Source organism: Rhipicephalus sanguineus, chromosome 6 (assembly GCF_013339695.2).
Source record: "Rhipicephalus sanguineus isolate Rsan-2018 chromosome 6, BIME_Rsan_1.4, whole genome shotgun sequence".
Taxonomy (NCBI): Eukaryota; Metazoa; Arthropoda; class Arachnida; order Ixodida; family Ixodidae; genus Rhipicephalus; species Rhipicephalus sanguineus.
The window spans coordinates 164,084,495-164,100,538 of record NC_051181.1 but is presented as its reverse complement, the minus strand read 5'-3'; the positions used below and the strand labels follow the sequence as shown (position 1 = coordinate 164,100,538).

Genomic DNA, 16,044 nt, shown 5'->3' with positions numbered 1-16,044 from the left:
TTTTGAAAACAAGCCATTAGAACCACATAAACATGGACTCCAGCAACTTTCATAAAAAACGGAATGGAAAGACCACTTTTGAGCATGCGAGTACTGAACAGCCACAAACTGTTCAACAAAACTTAACAATGCACTGACACTGACTATAAGTAAGCAATAGAGATGGGTGGCTTAAATTTTGAACGTAAAATAACAGCGCAAAAAACGACTAACACACCGAGACAAAAATTTTTTTCGTCTGTCATTTCTTGCGCTGTTATTTTATGGCCATGAACAACCAACTAGCTTAATTTACCGCCATTTTAGTTTTGAAGCTGCAAAGGTAAAAGAAATACTTGTAGCACATCTAATTACAGCACGAGGAAAACAAGAGAGACAGGTGCACTGTCAGTCTTATATTCCATGCATTATAGCTGAAGTCATGAACTACCAGTAAGCACAACTTAATAATATATATAAATGTTGGGGTTTTACGTCCCAAAAGCATGACCTGATTATGAGAGACACCATAGTGGAAGGGGTATGGAAGTTTTGACCACCTAGGGTTTTTCAATGTGCACCTAAATCTGGCACATGGACCTCTAGCACTTCACCTCCATCGAAATGCAGCTACCGTGGCAGGGATTCTATCCTGCAACCTGCAGGTCAGCAGTCAAGCCGAGCAGTTGAGTCTGCAACAGTCAGTTATGCAGTCAAGCGCCCTAACCACTACAACACCACAGCGTTTAGGTAAGCTCAACTTCCCACCTAAGAGGATTTGCAGGAGGTTATGTTAGTAAACACTGTGGTGATTTGAATGTGCGCAAAGGACTGCACGAAACTCTGTGCAAGTGTGTTTAGTGGCCTGAGCTTTCTTCTATATAAGAAGAAGGATTGGAACAACTGCTTTCCTCTGTTGTGATATGCATAAATGCTTCAAATGGTCATGTTTTAGGATGCCACTCACATTCACCAGTTTTTTGTAAATGCACTTTTTATAGTGACTATCAACACAGAACTAAAGAACAGATTTCAACTTCGTATATACGAGGCACAGGTGACTAGTAAGCAAACGACTTGGCACACATCAAGCTCAGCTATGTTGCTGTCTTAGACAAGGAGGGTTGTTCTGACAGGACTGTTGAGTTATGCTCTCCGCTTGTCATCATAGCAGATGTATACGTCAAAGAAGGAGGTGGGAAGAAAGAGTAGAAGAGCTGTTTGGCTTGCTCATAGGCGCCGAGGAAGATGAAGCCCCCCACTGAAAGGGAGACCACTCTGGGTGTGGCACCGCTAAAAAGCCTGTAAAGGAAACAAACAAACAAACAAAAATCCCTTCATAATTTGAGATAGAAGGCCTATCCACAGAATACAAACTTTCTTTTTTTTTTCACAAAGTTAGGCTTAATTGGGTAACTAATCCCACTTCAAAAAATAACCTTAGCAAATCAAGATGCACCAGTCTGGATTTAAATTTTGAATTACGTTATGCAAAGCGCTCAATGTGAAAACTGAGTTGAGATTGGTTTAAGCACCCTTTAATTTTGGTGCTCCGTGCCAACAAGCACAGAAAATACTTCATAATAATCTCTGGGGTTTTACGCACCAAAACCACTGTATGATTACGAGGGGTGCCACTGTGGAGGGTTCCGGAAATTTCGACCACCTGAAGTTCTTTAACGTGCACCTTAATCTTAGCACACTGGCCTCTAGCATTTCACCTCCATTATAGTGCAATAGCCATAGCCAGGGTCGAGCCAGTGTCTTTCGGGTCAGCAGCCGAGCACCGCAACCACTAGACCACCGTGGCAGCTCAGAAAATACTCCATCAAAAATAAATTCCTCATTAGAGAAGCAGGAAATGTTGATTACCCTGGTAGCCCTTTCTCGTGCCACACAGTCTTGAGTGCAGAATGCATGCTCCCAGAAGCTAGGTGGCTTGTTCGCTGGAGAGAGACATGAGCAATGACTAAATATTTATCAAATATATAAGCAGTTCTGACAATGTAAAACAAGTTCGAAATGCATAACAGCAACTCATTTACCTTAAAGGGCCATGAAATTTTTTTTTTTTTCTGTCTTCTGTAGCACTGGAGTGTGTGTAGATATCGAATACTGAGACGATCGCGAAAAGAATAATAAAAGTTGGCACATGGGACTGAAGTCTTCAAGGTTCACAACATGAGCAGATGATGAAAGAAAACATTTGCATTTGAAATTCTCCCAGTGATGTCACTGGTTGCTCCCAATCCCCGCGTGCCTCTTATAGAATTATGCCGAAAGTCTCACCTCATGCAACCTTTACAAACCGTTGCGCAACACAGCTAGCGATGTGCTGCAACTGTTTTCAAAAGAAAATATTTAAAGGCAGAATTCCTTTTGTATGTGATAAAGTACAAAGAATGTTTCGGTGTATTTTTTAGCATACATAAGTGTGGCCTAGCTGGGACCGTACAAATATGTGATGGGCCAGTACCAAAAGGAGATGGAAACATTTGTATTGTTGTCCCCTAAACAATGGACATGCAGGCTTCATTTTTTTGCATTAAAATTAATTTTTAACACACAGTTAACTGCTAGCTGAAGGAAATACTATTAAAAGGTTGCCACATCATGAGGACATACCTGCCAAGTTTGGAGAAACGGAATCCGGGAGATTTACTCAATGGGGGGGGGGGGGGTATAAAATATGTAGAACGTGGGGGGGGGGGGGGTACTGCAATAGCAATTATATGGACACTGTCAGCGGGATTTTGCGGTCACCGTTGACCTGTACAGAGTCCAAACCGTTAACATCGCCTACGCATCGTCTGTTTCACGTGCGAGTAAAAGCGCGGTAGCGCTAGGGACGAACGCAGTTGAAGCAGAGATGAAACGACCCGGCCGTCGCCGTCGCGCGAAGGGCACATGCGATAACATCGCTCCGCGTGCAAGGCCTGTCGTCTCTTGCTTACCAGTTATTTCGTCGGGCAAGGGACCATAAGGGGCGCCGTTGAGATGGGGACGGTCGCGAGCGCTGGCGAACGCGCTATCTCAACAGACATCGGTAACGGCTACCCTTTTAAGTGCTGGGCTTTAACACAAAATTTCGAAGGCGAGATAACTTGTGGGATAGATTTGTGTGTACACAAACGCATCATCTACGAAATATTAACAGCTGATATAACCTATAACACATTTAGCATCAATTTTTAAATTGCGTGTAGCGCATCTGTACGCGAAACGTCCCACCTCGCGTCACATCAAACAGCCACCTGCATCACGAACTTGTGTTGGCGCCATAATTCTTGCGAGCGCTCTCTCCTAGCGAAAACAGACCGCACCTTTTTTATGTATTTTTATGTACGCATCACAGGCAAGACGCGGCTGTAGCGCTATGACACGTTTGCGTTGGCAGCACTGCGGCACAAAGTGCACAGCTACTTCATGCACAATGAAACTGAGTTGAACCTTTCTACCATCGTTAAAAAAAAAGAAGAAGAATCCTTTCTACTCCGTGGCCAGACAACTTTGCTCATGTGGCCAGACAAAGCACTGGACGCGCGGGGCAAAATTGGATTTCCGGGAGATTTTCCTATGACCCGTACAACCGGGAGAAACGTTCAAAATCCGGGAGTCTCCCGGGTAATCCAGGAGACTTGGCAGGTATGTGAGGAGGTCATACTAAAAAAATATTAAATAAATAATAAAAATAAAGGCAGCACAAGTGACAACTCTGCAACATGCCTGAAGTGTGTGGCACCTGTACAGTGAATTTTCGTCCCCTTTCTGTAACTGTTGTCCAGGCACTTGAGGTATCAGGCACAAAATGCTCAGAGGGATGTAGCTTAAGTTGGATTGTTGGATCTTGCACATTGGATAACAGAGAAATGTGCGAACTCATCGCTACTGCGCCACACGGAGCGTCATACATGGTGAATTTCTGCTAGTATATGTGCACTGCGGCAAGCAGCCCAAATAAAAAGAATATAATCAACCTACCTCGGCCAATATGATTCTCGTCTTAGCAACATCAAGAGGAGTGGTTAGTCCTCCTGCAATGCCACCTGTAAGAGTAGTTTGAGACTATTCTACCTCATAGCCATGATATCATATAGCATCATAAAAATTAATGGCTGCATTATGTTTAATGTATCGATGCTTCCTCTGGCCCTGTAAGCAACAGGTAGTGCTTCTTTACTTTCCCAAAGAAGAAAATAATGGAGCTACTATAAGAAATGTCGTGATGAAAGTTTCCAGATAAGCCTTGCCATATAGAGTTCTATAGGCTGCCCCCACAGTTTTTTACGAGTGTGTTTACATTCCACCCCCAACTAGTGCGTTCACGTATCTTGCAGGTGAACCTCTGGCCTTATACTCCGTAAGAGAATGCCACGGCCATGGTGAAATCAGTCCATTTCCCTTCAGCACCTAGTATGTCCAGGACATGACTGCAAGTTAATATAAAAAGCTAATAGCTTTCTTTGGCTATCATAGATGTCTAGGTGCCACTGGCCCTTTCATCTTTTGCCTCATTACGTCTTGACTTGGACTGACTCCCACTAAGCATGGTTTTAAACCATATGTTTGGAAGTCTATCTGGAATAAACAGGCAAAACAAGAAGTGCAGGTGTGAAGCCATGGTCATCACACTGCCACACCGTCTATCCAATGGCATAACCAGGAAGCGGCTTGGCAGTTAAACTGCACCCCCAAATTTTTACATTTTGTAAGTGTATTGTATACAGGGTTTTTTTTTCAGACATACACATATTTTATAATAGTCTTATCACCTTCAATGGTTCATGTATCACTAATTTTTAATGAATCGGGACCAATTATAAGCCAAACAATTTGTTTTATTGTGCAGATTAAAAAAAAAAAAAGCACAGAAATGAGCAATGCAAGTGGGAAAACAGCAGGACCAAGAAAGTCCTTAAGTTAAATGTTTTTTTTACACTGGCCCAGTAAATTTTTCAAGCTAAGCATGCTTTCACAGAAACTGTTGTAACGCACCTGATATAGCTCCACAAACTGCTGCTTGCCAGGTCAGTAAGGAATCCGGTTTAGCAAACATGTTCTAAACATAAATAAGGAAAGAGACGCACAAGTCGCAGAACATTTGCGAAAACAAAGGAGCAGTGCAACAGAGCACTATTCACATGTGTTGAAAGGTGTGAGTACACACAAGTGGACTCTGACCGATAGGTAAGCTATTAAGTGTACTTCACTGAATAACACCCCATATACTTTATTTCATAGCTAACCTACAAACTTGAGCCAAGTGGAACTGATATGCTGAAGAGCTCTGTGACTGTCACTGAGAGCCTAATAAAAAATTAAGGAGCCCTTCCCCAATCGGGGAAAGCAAAGCTTGGCATGGGCATGCCTGACACACTGCTTTTCTTTCTTTTGTACTGTGCAATGCTAATGCGAGCGTTCACTTTTATTATCGGTAGTGGCTGTCCCCGGAACGCTGTTTTCGGGATGAATTGGCATGGTGTCTCATGTTCTTTCCAGCATTCGTCCGTCTGCAGAAGAGCAACAAACGAATGGCCCATCCCGCGATAGTGGAAAGGCAGGTTAGGAATTCAATTTTCTCCAAGTCGGAATTTTCTTGGAACCTGCTCACGAGAGAAAGCTCCACAGGGAAAGGGGCCGCAATATTATGAGGTAGCACAAGTTTCATGTCTTATTATTCTTAGAATAACAGAGAGCTGAGCTAGTTGGTAAGTATTCATTCTAAAAAGATAGGGCGTGCAAACACGGACGCAAGAAAAAAGTCAGGACACCACAAACGCCGACTAACAACTGAAGAGACGCACAATGGCAGAAAAGAAAGAAAGCGCGAAAAATTATGTGCGCATGCCCATGCAATAGGCGAACCTATCAATCCGGCACACGTGTGGGTCTACGTGGAAGATAACTGTTAAGGCATTTGATTTCATCTTTATGCAAGTTAATCGACGGCTGGCTCACGCATGCGCTACCACTATTCTCAATATGCCATGCTTCAATCATCAGGCGCGTTTCATTATTTCTATGCTTGTACAACACTGCGCATTCATCAAATTTTGGCGTGCACTTACAATCTTGACAATGTAAAGATAGATTAGAAGGTTGATTTTTTGTAGTGGTGAGTACTCTGAAACAGTGGTAACCTCTGTGAGCGAAAAATTTGAAGTAAATGGAGGAGGGCTGTGCTTTACTAAAGAGGTGCCTCAGAATAATGGAATACAATTTCTAGACATTTCCTTAATGTTTCAGAAGAACCAAGTGTGCTGGCAGTACTCTCCTATATCTTCGGAACCGCTGTTAAATTTTTCGTCGAAGTACTCTAAGGTTGTAAAAAACGGCATCGCCATGTCTTGCCTTAAGTCAGCCCTCACCAAGTCATGTGAGCACAAAATGAGTGATAGCTTTAACGCACAGGTTACGCGTCTTTTAGATGTAGGGTATCCACGTGATGCAGTGGTCAATGTCACTGAATGTTTAAAGAAGTCCATTATGTTAAGTCTGAGCATGGTTGCAGAACGCGATAGAAAAAGAGATAAGAAGAAACGTGTCGTAGGTATACCATACATTCATTGCATATCTCACAGGCTGAAGAAAGTAGGAAGTAGATATGGCATTAAAGTTGCTTTCACGGCTGCCAATAAGCTAGGTAAGATTTGTGCCGCTGTGCAGAGGAAGAATGAGTGAGTAAAAGACAAGAAGCGGACCGATATTTGTTTCGTAAAACACACCAACAAATTCACTGATTGCCATACAAGTGTGGTGTATAAGGTCCCTTCAGCTGCTGTCGCTTCTACGTAGGACAGACGGGCCACTGCATTAACCAGAGATTATTGGAACATAAGAGATCGCTAACAGGAGGCTCGCCTTCTAATCTATCTTTACATGTCAAGATTGTAAGTGCACGCCAAAATTCGATGAATGTGCAGTGTTGTACAGGCACAGAAATGATGAAACGCGCCTGATGATTGAGGCATGGCATATCGAGAATAGTGGTAGCGCATGCGTGAGTCAACCGTCGATTAACTTGCATAAACACGAAATCAAATGCCTTAACAGTTACCTTCCACGTAGATCCCCACGCGTGCTGGATTGATAGGTTCGCCTATTGCATGGGCATGCGCAGGTAACGTTTCGTGCCTTCTTTCTTTTCTGCCGTTGTGCATCTCTTCAGTTGTTAGTCGGCGTTTGTGGTGTCCTGACTTCTTTCTTGTGTCCGTGTTTGCACGGCCTATTTTTTTAGAATTATTATTCTTTTGTGAAAAAATCCCACGCTCCCAAATTCAATCAAGAACATCAATGACAGACATCAAAACAACGAGGGGAGTGAGCCCTTAACAGTTAGAGCTGCAAAAATTTTAAAAATGCTACGTATACCAATGCTTCACCACTTCAAAGAACTGTTTTACCCAATGGTTTATACAGATAATCAAATATTGGCTTTCTTTTTTTTTTTTTTGGTCTTATGACGGACATCTGTCTGGCCTGGAACAATTCTTGAAAAGCTCTCTATTTGAAGACATAAATATTAAATTACTAATTACTTATAAGGAGTGCACAAAGTTACAGCACTGAAAGGCATATTTATTAAGTTTCACTTATATGCTTTTAGAAAAAAAAGTATGTAAGCAAGAATCACATAAGAAAGGCCTTATTATGCAGCAAATAGTTAAAAGCTGAAGAAAATTGGCTTACAAGCATTTCCGCACCCCAACTGCCCAAGAACGTAGTGCAGGCAGCTAGGAATACAACGGCCACTAGGCTACTGCAGCCAGTGTCAAACAAAGCAGCACAAGAAAAACAATATATATCAAATGCTAACGTGCACTTCTACTCCTCTAAGGCAAGTGTTGTAAGAGCATAAATTTAAAGACATTTAGATGATACTCAAAGAAGAACATACCTTAAGAAACTCCCAGAGGGGGAACTGTATAAATGAAAAGGGAATCTCCCTTGCTACCGTTGTGAAGTAGCCACGGTAGAAACCACGGATGCCCTGCACAAGATGTTCAATAGTCCCGTCATGAAACTCAATGACAGAATGTTACTAAAACACCAACACAAAAAAAGTTTAGGCTACATTCCAAGCTCTGCATGCCTGATGCTACAAGCTCTAGAAGGAAAAAAAGGGAAAAAAACTGTAACCAACCTGAGATTAGCACGATGCTAAAAACAAAATCTTTATGCCCTCATCAGGCTTCCAATAAAATGGATTCTGAAAGGAGGATCTGCACCACATTCATTAACCAAACTAAACAAAATAAACTTGGAGAACTTTGTGCAACACGAGTGAAGTGCTGTTTTATTATTATTATTTTTTGCTCTGGCGGATTTGACACCAACAAGGCACACTAAGATTAAACAAGGAGTGTGTAAAACGCGTATCATATTGTTACACAAAAATGTAGTAGTATAGCAGCAACATTGCTCAATGATGACATGCATAAACTGGTGTGCATTTTGTCCGGACACTGGTAGCAATGTGGAAGATGGCAGCACCATGCTACAAACTTGCATTCTCAATATCTAGATCTAGATACCTACAAATTACCTTCACAATATTTGTCTTATAAACCGTGTTAAGATTTACATAAAAAACTGAACATGTACTGCCTGTAAATGTAGTTAATCATACATGCGATACCATAAACATTACTGAGAATTCACGAAGAGAAAATAAATGTATATGTGCGTATTTATTTTGACATCTAACACACTAAACAATCAACTTATTTGGTCATCAAAGAGTCTGTCCACATATCTAAGAATATCCCTCAATCACTTTTAGGTTGACTACAACAAAAAGCCAATCAGTAACCACACAATTCATTGCAGTACATTCATAGTGAATTTATTGACACAAACTGCAACTTTGATAACATGTTTGAGAACACTTTTTCCAAAATATGAAATTCTTCCAGTGTTCTCTTTGTATAATTACCGGCTGATGTTGTGTTATAAGGAGTTTATTGAGCGTGGTACCAATACCATAATTAATCTTGCTAAGCTAAACGTAAACCCAAGTGTTCGACTGACCAGGCACAAAGAAATGTGGACTGTACCCACCCCTAGAACTGTTTATGATGAACAGTCATTGTCCTACAGGCTGCCTTCCCTACTAAACTTCTTAAAGCACGAAGATTTTGATCCTTCGTCTAATCAAAGCTGTCACATTAAACGCTTCGCCCATCGTATTCATTTTTCGGAATAATATATCTCTTGGAATTTTGGCCATTCTTATTATTGATTGTTGATTTTCATGTTCATGCCACTTTATGACTATACATAGGAACTATTCTCTCTATTTTCAGTGCTTTGTATCATAATTGTTGTATTATTTGACACCATGTTAAACTTGTAAAGTCTATTCTGTATTTTGCATGCATGATTGTCCGCCATCCTGCTGCATTGCCAACTTGTAACGGGGTCGGGACGTCGTCAAGCTCTCGAGCTTTTAATCCTGTATTCCTCCTATTGAAAGGAAACAAATTGATTGATTGATTGATGTATAGCATCATCAAAAGGGCAGATTTAAACAAGCAACTGCTTAAAACATAAAACCATTTCTATGCCAACTCAATGAGAAACATACATGTCCGTCAGTGCCTCTGCCACGTAAGACGAATTGCTGCGACGAAATAGGTTTATAAAACAAAATAAATTTTGTTGGTGGTGCTGGGTTTTGAGCCTACAATCCCACACACAGAAGCAGAGCGTCTTACACAATGGTTAAATGCCCAACCTTCCAAGACGTGAATATATCTTAACTATGTATAAGAGTGCATAGTACCGGCAGTACAAAACAAATGTAATACAGTAAAACCCCGCTGATACGTTTTTGAAGGGACCGTAGAAAATAAACGTAAGAGACGGGAAACGCAAGAGCCGAAAAACAGGAAAAACGACAAAATATTTAGTGGTACAGAATTTTATTTCAATGCTTACGAGCAGCACGAAAATTGGCGCGCTCAGCAACGATCTAGTCGACGGATAGAAACGCGGAGCTGGGGTCGGCCTCATCCACAGAAATGTAATCAACGTATGTGATTTTTTTAACACCAACAGCTGTAGGCATGAAAGAACGAAGCACACGCAATCACGACCAGCACGGCGAGTCCGACCGCGAACCGCGCGCACGACCATGCGAGCTCCAACCAGCTCGAACTCCTCCCATCCTCCGACAAATAACGATGATGATGAGTCTACGCCAACGCGATGGCAGAAGTGAATGCCAATTTCGAAGGCCTTGCTTTCGCAAGCAATTACGTCATAGACGCCATGTTTGTGAAATACAAATCTCAAAGGCTATGCTTTAGTCAATAGTAAATGCCAATCTAGAAGGCCTTGCTTTCGCGAGCAATTACGTCATGGACGCCATCTTTGCAGTGCGAATCTCGAAGGCGATGCATTTGCTTGCATCAATCGAAAGATCTTGTTGTTTGCACCTCTCGGCTAATGTTACGGTCAAACCAGGCCAAGCTGCGTGAAAATGAACCAATGACCGCTCTCTTCGGTAGTCACTCGGTCGGCTCCGAGCGCACTTCGCGACGTATCATACGGGAACGGTCCGACAGTTACGACGTAACAGCGGGGTTCCCAATACATTGTATCCTACGGGAGCTATGCTGGGACCGGCGGAAAACGACGTAACAGCCGGGAAAACGCAGCACTGAGGAACGTAACAGCGGGGTTCTACTGTATAACACTTCCTATGAAGGCTTAGTTGAAATATTTCGCAGTGGTGGAATGAGAGTCCTCCATAGAACAACATGCAAAGTTGACATGCAGTGTTGTACACATAAAAAGAATTGTGAATGCATATTTGTCACATAGCTAATGTGTTCCAGTGGTTGTGGTATGTGCCTTCTGTTTGGCCATTACAGATGCTGCCGAACGTTAATGAGGAGATAACAGATGCCGCGCTATTCACGTTGCAGGGAAGGCCGCAATGCAGAGCAAGTGCAGGAAGTAAAATAATGAACACTATCGGGAACAAGGAGCGCGCTACTCGCCGGAACACAGTGGCATACAGCGACGAAACAGCATGTGCTTAGTAGCAAACGCTTACACACACTGCTTAGACAACTGCCAGAGGAGATTACGTGTGGAGTTTTTTTTTTCACATCAAAGTACACAATGAAACCGGCCAGCACAGCTAAGAACTAAATACTAATAATAATAATAATATCTGGGGTATAACGTCCCAAAACCACGATATGATTATGAGAGACGCCGTAGTGGAGGGCTCTGGAAATTTCGACCACCTGGGGTTCTTTAACGTGCACCTAAATCTAAGTACACAGGCCTCAAACATTTTCGCCTCCATTGAAAAAGAACTACATACCTCAACATTCAACACACTTCTAAATGTCCTCCAGCTACTCGTGTCGTGGTTTGCTTGAGTACGTTGCTTTACGACTTCTACGGGAACTCTTACAGAGCAGGCAGCCTGCAAATAAAGTAAGTTGGCAATAAGTAAAATGCCTATCTATGCAGAGATTTCAATTTTTCATCAAAATGAACTTTTTTATGCGTGACACTTGAAAGGCTGAACAGTATCCTTTTACAGGAAATTCTGAAGATAAAGGTTTATTTAACAAAACAGAAAAATAATTAAGGCCCGCTCTGGCCACAGCAAAACGGAAACATCCCATACCGAGTACACAGTCGCAGCAAATCCATATCACTGCAATAGCTCATCATTGGCTTCGCTTGCACAGACAGCATACAATAAGATTTCCACATATGAATATGAATTAATTCCACATTTTACATCGTCATTGCAAATGCTAATTCTGCACAAAATTCTGGTTCGGTGGATCAAATTGTAATGCAGATACACAAAATGGCTATGCATTTTGTTTTGTGGAGATCATCTATGAAACATTCTCTGCTTTGTTCGCCCAGGACGAGTAACTTGGAAGTAAACAACACCCATTGCTTTATAGCCTTCCAGAAATGTCTAGGACGATGCTCACAAGATGTTTAGATTAAGCAACGGCCGCAAAACTATGAGGATTGCACCGTGTTGTCCCAAATACATCAATTAGGTATCACTGGCCAAAGACACCACCGTACATCCTGGTGGCCAAAACGTATGAATGGCTACATTAGTATGAATTCTGGCAACAACAATAGTTCTCATCACGTCAGCAGCACAGAAAGGGTTAAAAGTGCACTGCTATTATTCTGCACAGAGCCTTATGTCGAAAAAAAATTACCCCATAAGTGACTGCACAAATATTTTCCACGTACGAATTACTATGCCACTTGAGTAAGCAGATCCGGAAAATATAATGAATGGAGTTTCAGGCTTTCTGCATATTCATATATAGACTGCATATCATCAACTCATTAAGCACTTTGGACGAGCCTAGATAATCAACACGTGACTGGTAAACATTTCTTTGGACAAGCTTGAGGTTGTCCAAGGCTCACTTGACCCACAGTAATTGCCATTTTCAAAGCACTTTGGATGAACAAAGCACATGCGCATAGTTATTCTTCAATCTCACAGCATTTCACGGCATTTTGGTCGATGGACCTGTCCTCTTTAATAGGGCAATAAATGTTAGCCCTAGATCAGTTAAGACCGATAAAGGAAAACGAATATTTTCATTAGTTTACAAGACTAGTATTACTAAAAAAGAAAAAAAAGTCAAAATTCACATTTTTTAAATATGAGCCCAGAATTACAATAAGATAGTGTAATGTTCAGCCAACATTAAAAGTAAAAAATTAGCTTGAGCTGTGTATGCGATCAAAATCCATGATGTTGCTCGCTTGAAGGGTCCCCAAAGCTCATTTGAGTTTTTATGCATGGAAAAATGGACAGCTTGGAGAAGACAGCATCAGAGACAAATGTAATGCAGGCTACATTGCTGTTCAAACAAGCTGGCTGAGCGTAATGTTTGGATTCAACTGGTACGGTCATCTGCCCACAAGTGGACACTTCCTTATGAGCCCAATGTAAGCCACGTTCAGTTTTGCTGTAGAAGCTTTTCTTATAAAAAAAGAACATAGATTGTTGCATAAGTGAACTATCTATTGCATTACTTGACCCCGAGTTTGAATCCTTGAGCCACCACCTCTGATATACACCTGTCTTTATTTCTGTCTACATTCACATGCGTGATAAAAGGACATATATATTTAACCCATACCTGTTATTAAGCAAGTTTTGAGCAACACTTGCCTTGCCACCTTTTCTGTGTCGCTTGTCGTTCTGTTCTTTGCACTAATTTATCTCAGCCAGTTGTACAAAACTATCGAAACCATTCCAGAATCCTTTTGATGCTGGCATCACCACCAGGCGCTTACATTTTGCCTTTCTGCAGCCTTATCAAGCGTCCTATGTCGACAGGGTAAAAAAAAAAGGACTTTGAGGCAACCTCGTCATCTCTAGCTTTGTACAGTTGGCTCATAGATCTTTCATAATGCTTCTAAGGCCATTATAAATATTATACTTCCACTACAAAAATGTGCGTACCACTTCTCCACATGCAGCTGCAATACTGTACACCAAAGGAGCCATCAAAGCTTGGCAAAACTGGACCAATGACATGCTTCACTCCTTCATAGGTGCAGAAAAACAGTGCAGCTGTAAAGTAAGAAAACTAATAACACAATTTGCTTCTCAAACAGCACACAAATTTTTGTGATCGTATACAGTGCAGAATTCCAGTGTGCAGTCTGCACCGAGTTGAAAAAGAACTTCACCAATGGCAAGAGGTTTTGCCAAGTGCAATGCACATCACTATGGAACGCGAGTTTGTAAAAAATAGCCGAAACTTCAGCGCTCTGCCCAGACCGTTGCCAGCAGTTGTAACATGTTTTAGTTAAATTCAATGGCCTCATAACCTTTACACGGTACATGCTAAAAGAGAATTTCGTTTGGGTCAACTTGAACATCATTACTTGAAGACTGAATACTGCTTTCCTCAAGCTGACAAGTGTGCCTTGCATGACGTTTAGGCAAGTTTATTTTCAGGTCAGGGTAAAGGAAAAGCTTCCACGACCACATTTTCCTCATTGCCGCGGCAAGGGTGACCCCCCGTCCCACACTGAGTGCTACTGTCCCGCGTCCGTCCAGCAAGATGCAAGTCTTCAAAAATGTCCCGCATTTCACACTTTATTATGATTGTTCAGCGGTGCCTTGAGTTCAGCTGCATCTGGCCAACATGACTGAGGATGTGCAAGCACTCAGACTACAAGCTTCCAAAAAAAGTCAACTACATTTCACCAGTGAGAACAAAAGAGGGACAAAGAAAGATGAACCAACCGAGATTTTACTTTGGAAACATGACATGAAGTGATAAGATCCTGAAAAACACAACATGCGATTTGATTGCAGCATCATCATTGTGTGAAAAGCTACACATGCCAGGCTATGCCTCCCGCATGCACTCTTGTAGGAAGCTGAACTTTTTTTCTGTGAGGGCGAATGAGGGTACGCACCTGATGCAACTCGGGTGAAGCAAGTGGTGTCGAGTACTTCGCAGGCTCCTAATCAGTAACGTGTGCAAACTAAGCCACAGCTGTTTTGCGAGTGGCTATCTTATGAGTCGCCGAATTTCCATATTGATATTAATAACACTGTTTTTTGTTGGAGCATTTCACAGTAATGTATAACATAGTTTTGGTTACACAGATATGCAAATGAACTTCAATTTGTATGAGTTACTCTATTTACCCTGTTTACGAAATGACAAAATATTGCAAAAGGAAATTTCTCGCCACAAGTTAAACAACTAATTGTATTTCAACGTTTATAGCGCACCAAAAGTACAGGACACACAGGGAAGACGCGGACACTGCACTGTGTCCTGTTCCTTTGATGCGCTCTAAACGTTGAAGTGAATTACCAACATGCCCAGGCCTATGCACTTTTAACTTATTGTGGTTAATTTCTCATCGCGCTGTGTCAGCCCCTCAAACCGCCGGACAACGTGTCCCGCTCGTGGGAAGGTGGTCACCCTAGCTGCGGCGTGGTCACAAGCAGTCATCGGTTCGCCACAGGCTGGTAGTGGTTAGTGGTGGTAGTGGTTCTGAGGAAGAAAAAGGCGCTTATTTCTGGACTGCAATAGACATCATGCACACAGGCAGCGATTGTCTAGCTGGCGCGGCTGTGACCCTGGATCCGACGATACTCTGCTTCCCACAGCGTGAAGAAATGCAAGTAATTTCGAGCTTGATATTTCAAATTCAAGAAATACGAAACTTACATGTTGGGGCTGATCCAAGCGCAGCAGACGCGATGCCGGAGTAGATCTTCTTAAAGCCTCCTGCTTTCAGAAAACCCTGCTGGCTTTGCAAGCGTGTTTTAAGCGTGTCTAGCGGGAAAAGAACGACGTCCACTGTAGTACCAGCAATGGCACCAGCCTATAAATGAGAGAAAGGTAAAGGGAAGCGATGTCTTTAAGTAGTCTGCCGCATTGCAGCTGTGCTCTTCGAGAATTTACAACACAAGGCACGTACTTACCACAAGCGAGACGAGAAAGGACGGATTGTCAACACTTCCCATTTTGCCCGCTAAAGTTTCTGCTTCAGTTCACAGAGACTCCAGAGACAATTTATCAACATCACCGCGAGCCGCACTCATCGTTCAAATCTCAGCAAGGCCGGCCTGCCTCCCTACAAAACTTACAAAACCACAACAACGCAACGGCAGGTACCGGTACATCGCACATGGCAAAGACAGCTGGGCCAGAGAACACCCATACACATCTGGCTGGGCTGCTGTGCCTCCTCTCCATCTGTGGAGAAAGAGGGAAAAACTCCGGAAGTCGCGGCTGGTTCTGGCGCAAGGAATAGTTACCGTCATTACCGTTGTGTCGCTACATGTCAACAAAATATAGTGTGCCTCGATGTGTGCATTGGACAAAACGCACATCGAGGCACCCTAACAAAATACGTTGCTGGGCTAGTTGGTTCATAATATTCAAAATTGGATACAGATACGTAAAACAAAAGCATAATAATATGCCAAATAAAATTACACGAGAACCAATGTTACTCCGCGGTGAAACATGTGAAGTTAGGCGGTTGTGAATTCATAGGGTTTCATTAAAA

At 42.2% G+C, this 16,044-nt stretch overlaps 1 protein-coding gene across 1 annotated transcript; it reads right to left on the bottom strand.

Moving 5' to 3' along the window:
- Positions 1-829: 829 nt before the first annotated feature.
- Positions 830-15,708, bottom strand: LOC119396974 (S-adenosylmethionine mitochondrial carrier protein-like). Its single transcript, XM_037664376.2, is given in 10 exon segments — positions 830-1,281; positions 1,852-1,925; positions 3,961-4,025; positions 4,975-5,038; positions 7,877-7,969; positions 11,318-11,422; positions 13,463-13,498; positions 13,500-13,573; positions 15,198-15,354; positions 15,455-15,708. Coding segments are annotated over 10 exon segments (915 nt in total). The 5' UTR covers positions 15,497-15,708; the 3' UTR covers positions 830-1,076.
- Positions 15,709-16,044: the final 336 nt, after the last annotated feature.